The sequence below is a fragment of the Oryza sativa genome, chromosome 3, assembly GCF_034140825.1.
Source record: "Oryza sativa Japonica Group chromosome 3, ASM3414082v1".
Taxonomy (NCBI): Eukaryota; Viridiplantae; Streptophyta; class Magnoliopsida; order Poales; family Poaceae; genus Oryza; species Oryza sativa.
The window spans coordinates 4747685-4753199 of record NC_089037.1 but is presented as its reverse complement, the minus strand read 5'-3'; the positions used below and the strand labels follow the sequence as shown (position 1 = coordinate 4753199).

General features: G+C 43.8%; 1 protein-coding gene across 1 annotated transcript; it reads left to right on the top strand.

Annotated features, from left to right (window-relative positions):
- Positions 1-513: 513 nt before the first annotated feature.
- Positions 514-4070, top strand: LOC4331904 (probable mitochondrial adenine nucleotide transporter BTL3). The gene is made up of 4 exons (XM_015777532.3): positions 514-1260; positions 2269-2572; positions 2669-3136; positions 3559-4070. The coding sequence occupies exons 1-4, from the start codon at positions 836-838 to the stop codon at positions 3625-3627; spliced, it is 1266 nt and encodes a 421-aa protein (XP_015633018.1). The 5' UTR covers positions 514-835; the 3' UTR covers positions 3628-4070.
- The last annotated feature ends 1445 nt before the right edge of the window (positions 4071-5515 follow it).

Genomic DNA, 5515 nt, shown 5'->3' with positions numbered 1-5515 from the left:
GGGATTCTCTCCAAGTTCTCGTTGCTTGGCCACTGACTTGCGAGTTGCGACAATTCCTGGCGCGTCGCCGTGTGCGCGCCACAAATATTCTGCTTTGCCAACGCCCAAACGCCATCTCACTTTGGCACGGTGCCCCCCTCTGTGAGCAGCGCCTGCACGCTTCAGCAAACTACGTATTCTAAAGCGTTGAGAGAACTCAACACATTTTCCAGTTTTACTCCTACTAGTTAGAGTCCACAGCGATTTGGCAAATTTCAACTGTTGCAGTTTGAGAAGTTTCTCTCCATTTGACACGTACACGAATACCCCATCGTGCATGGGAAAATAAGTACAATTTTTTTCTGAAACTCCAGACTCCACTTGACTGAATAAACAAACGAGTGATCCAGAGAGGGGAGAGAATATGTAGAGGGGAAAAAATAAAATTTATTTTTTTTCTTTCGAAAAAAATAATCCACCTCGTGCAACCTCGTTGGCTGGCATTTCCTGCCCCCGGGGCGGCAGGATCCAAGCAAGCTAGCACAGCCGCCACCAACAATTTCATCGCGAATCGCAAGAGCGAGGAGACGAGAATACGGCCACGAATCTGCATCCGCTTGCCCGCCCCATTCCCCCGTCCAAATCCAAGCAGCCGGCGGCGGGTGCGGTTCGGTGAATCGAATCGTGGGCAAATTGTTTTGTTCCATTCCGCTGCTGCGTCCTGCTCCGATTCAGTTCGTGCGCTGTCGATAAAACCGATGCTTCGCCCCGCGAACCCTAGCTCGGGGTGCTGCGGCGGCGGCGGCGGCGGCCTGTAGACTGTAGTGGTGGCTGTGGGACGCGAGGGTCGCTCGCCATGCCGTGGCTGGAGATGTGGCTGCCCCCCGCGGGCTCGGGGGGAGGAGGAGAGGGGATGGCGGCGGGGCTGTTCCTCGACGGCGAGGCGGCGCACGGCGCGCTCCTCGCGGCGATGCCCGGCATCTCCGCGTCGTTCGGCGTGCGGCAGCGGCGGCCGGGGTTCGTGTCGCTGACGATGTCGGTGAAAGGGGGCAGGGGGTTCGTGAGTGGCCCGGTGGGGCTGCTCGCGAGCGGGGAGGAGAAGGGCGCCCGGGCGGAGGAGGCGGAGGCGCTGGTCGCGGGGAGGAGGGCGACGGAGGAGGAGGTGGCGGAGGCGTCGGAGGGGAAGGTGGTCGAGGAGGTGAAGGAGGCTCGTGCTGGTGCGGGCGCCATGAACATGACGAAACATTTATGGTCTGGAGCCGTTGCTGCTATGGTATCTAGGTATTGCCGCTTTGTATTGCTATGCTCTGACGTATGAACTTCATTAGATACTTGCATTTGGAATTACATTGTTTAGTAGATTGGTAGAGAAGTATAGTATCACTTCCGCAGTTAAAATGGAGCTTAAGTTTGCTGAAAATACACTCAACTTATAATGTCTCTGTAACTGTAAATCTGTAATACCGTTGTCAATTTAGTTGTGCTCACTGTACACAGCACTACATTTACTTTGTGAGCTGAAGCTGGAATTCCACTTATTTTTTTTGAAGTTTGATGCAACTGGATCCCCATCCTGCTTAGATTATGCTCCCGTTCTTTCTTTTATCACAGGTAGGCTTTATATCCTTGCATATCACAGACCAAAATATGATCATGAACATGGTAGAAACATGAAAACTCAAACTGTTTTGGTTAAGATCAAAGTTACATGGTTCAGTTGGTTGTCTGCCTAGCAATTGCAATTGGCACTTTAGGCCTCATGAATAAAGGAGTACTGTACTCTTCAGAGATCAACAATTTTGTGTAATTGCAATTCTATCCTATTTTGAAATTTAACTTGACCGCATCTAACTGGTGCAACCTTTGTAACTGATCAAAAGAATTTATTTGATTTGGTTCTGACCCTTTCTGTCTTTGATAGAGCTTGCCACTTGACTAGTTCTACTATAAGAAACTGGTTGGCTACTGGCAACCGGTTCTTGTTACTCCTGGTTGATGTTTAGACATTTTTTACTCAATCATGGTGGATTCTTGATAGGTGATGATTTTTGCAATTAAAATGCTAGAAACACTAAACACATAACCTTCAACATAATAGAAATGAAAGGAAAATCTGGAAAATACTGACTTAAATGTTTTCCAGAACCTGGACAGTTTCAAGCTTTTTTTTTTACTGAAATCAGCCTGCTACCAAGAGCTGAAATTACAATAAGTAATATACGAAGTGAATGAATATTGCCATCACTGCTATTCAGGCATTAGCTTCCTAATTTTTTCTATATCTTGCAGAACAGTTGTTGCTCCCCTCGAGAGGCTAAAGTTGGAGTACATAGTTCGTGCTGAGCAGAGAAATCTATTTGAGCTTATCCATGCCATTGCAACAACACAGGGTTTGAAAGGCTTTTGGAAAGGAAACTTCGTCAACATTCTCCGTACTGCTCCATTCAAAGCCGTCAACTTCTATGCATATGACACTTACAGAAAGCAGTTGCTCAAATGGTCTGGCAATGATGAAACAACAAACTTTGAAAGGTTTATCGCTGGTGCTGCTGCTGGTGTTACAGCAACGATATTGTGTATACCAATGGATACGGTATGTTTATTTTAAATTACCTTTTGGATTCTGAATGACCTTTCAATTTCCTTGGTGCCATTTTTCTCCAATAAGTTATTGAGCTGATGATTTCAGATTAGGACAAGGATGGTAGCTCCTGGTGGTGAAGCCTTAGGAGGAGTTATTGGTGTTGCCCGCCACATGATCCAGACTGAAGGGTTCTTCTCTCTGTACAAAGGATTGGTACCTTCACTCATCAGCATGGCACCCTCTGGTGCTGTATTCTATGGAGTATATGACATATTGAAGATGGGCTACCTGCATTCCCCCGAAGGGAAGAGGAGGGTATCAACGATGAAACAACAAGGTCAAGAGGCAAATGCATTAGATCAGCTTGAGTTGGGCACAGTTAGGACCTTACTATATGGTGCTATTGCTGGTTGCTGTGCTGAAGCAGCCACATACCCATTTGAAGTAGTTAGGAGACAGCTACAGATGCAAGTCAAAGCAACAAGGATGAATGCTTTTGCAACATGCCTTAAAATTGTTGATCAAGGTGGAGTACCAGCACTCTATGCTGGCTTGATCCCCAGCTTGCTACAGGTACACTCTCTCATGTCAGATAGTCTGCTTGCATGTATATTTAGGAGCAAAATCTATAAATCCATCATTTGATTGACACGTGCATACAACAGATACTAGGTTTGTGCTTTATCTCATCGTTGCCCATTTAAAATCCAGGAGTTCTTTCAGGGAATCGGGAAATTACTTAGTTGAATATTGATAATATTCACATGACATTGATAAAGCCTAAAATGGTTATGGTTTCTGTTAAGGACGCAGTGAGATTAGTACAAGAACCAATCCATTCAATATTCCTTCTGTGTGATAAAGCTTTGCCCTATTTTGCTTTGCTTGCCTGATTCTTTTGGTAACCTGTAGCTATTTGTATTCCAATGGACACAGGAAATTTTGAACACTGTTTCAGATTATCTGATGTAACTGGTCTTCTTTCTCCTCTACAGGTTCTGCCATCAGCGTCTATCAGTTATTTCGTATATGAGTTAATGAAGATAGTCCTGAAAGTGGAATGAATGCAAATTAATTCTTGAGCATGCACATCAAGTTCAAGAAGCCCAGCTCACATTACCTTGACAAAATTCAAGTAAACAGCGCATTTAGATCTGTTTTTGTAGCATTTCTTCACGGAAGCTTCAAAGGCCGTGGGAGTAACTTTATCTTGGCCAAAGCCTGAAGCATTGTTCGCTCGAAGCTTTTCACCACAAGATTACCTTATACACGATGAGGTCTTGTTCGACATCTGATTCGATCACCGATCTGTTGCAGATTGATCTGTCATAGCAAAAACATATGGGCTTCTTGCCCTTCAGATTTCAATTAACAAATTTTCAACTTTTCATTTTTGATGTATTGATGCATCGACTGGAAAGGAAAGTGGGTTTGCTACTTGCTACAACCTACAAAGTGGCATGTTGATTCCCTTTTGCAAGCATGGCATCGGTTGGTTTGAATTTGACGTCCGGGATGATTGATTTGCATCTATGCGCTTGTTTGGATCCTCCGAGCTATTAAATAACTCTCCAGAATCTTGCTATTTAGGAGTATTAAACGTAGATTACCGACAAAACCGATTCCATAACCCCTAGGCTATTTTGCAAGACGAATCTAATGATGTATATTAATCCATGATTAGCGGCTGATTACTGTAGCAAATCATGTATTAATATACCTCGTTAGATTCGTCTCACAAAATAGCCTAGGGGTTATGGAATGGGTTTTATTAGTAATCTACGTTTAATACTCCTAAATAGTAAGATTCCGGAGAGCTATTTAATAGCCCTCCGGATCCAAACAGGGCCTATATGTGTAATTTCTTTGCTCTATCATATCCTCGAAATGTGATATTGGTGTTGCAGCAGTTCACTGCATTGCTGTTGTAGTAGTAACAAACAATGTTATGGTCTGCCATTTCTCTAAGAGTCCCGCTAAAACTAGATATATGGTTTAAATTGTTTTCTATCAATAGAGAGCACAGTAGCGAGACTCTGGTTGTGTTTAGTTCCACACCAAAATTAGAAGTTTGACTAAAATTGGAAGTTTGAAGAAAAAAATTGAAAGTTTATGTGTGTAGGAAAATTTTGATATGATGAAAAAGTTGAAAGTTTAAAGAAAAAGTTGGGAACTAAACAAGCACTCTCTCTCTTCGGCTCAAAGAAAGTGTAGTACTACACTACTGGAACATGGAGTTAGACATCTGATTATTGAGGTAGGCGGTTCTGGGAGTTTGTACTTCTGCCTGTGTCCCATCCTTGGACGCGGACTTCCTGGAGTCACATCCGGTGTTCAACTATAAACAGGCATATGATTGCACAAGTGCATTGATGCACGTAGGGTATAACCTGCAGTTTCGTGATATGGACGGGCCATCACAAATCAGACGGTTGGGCAGCGTCGGCATATGCTTTTGATCGCTTCTATCCAATATAGGCCAGACCCAGCCAGCCCCATGGATTGTTTTGCCAAGCCCTTGTCGGCGAGCACTCGAAAAGCTCCTTCCGAGTTCTGACTGCTGAGTACTTGGTGTTGCCTAGCAGCATGCTGGCAACTTCACCCTGCTCCTGGCTTCATGGTGACATGTGAGGCAGTACAATGTTACTGGAGTACTACTCCCTCCGTCCCAAAAAAAAGTCAAATCATGGATTTCCGTATTCAATTTTGACTGTCCGTCTTATATAAATTTTTTTTATAATTCGTATTTTTATTGTTGTTAGATGATAAGATATGATTAATATTTTATGCGTGACTTGTTTTTTTAATTTTTTTTCATAATTTTTCAAATAAGACGGACGGTCAAACGTTAGACACGGAAACCTGGGTTTGTCTTTTTTTTTAAACGGAAATAGTACGTGAGATTGTGAGCAGTGCCGAGGGAAGAGCTGTAGCCTGTAGAGGCAAGAAAAA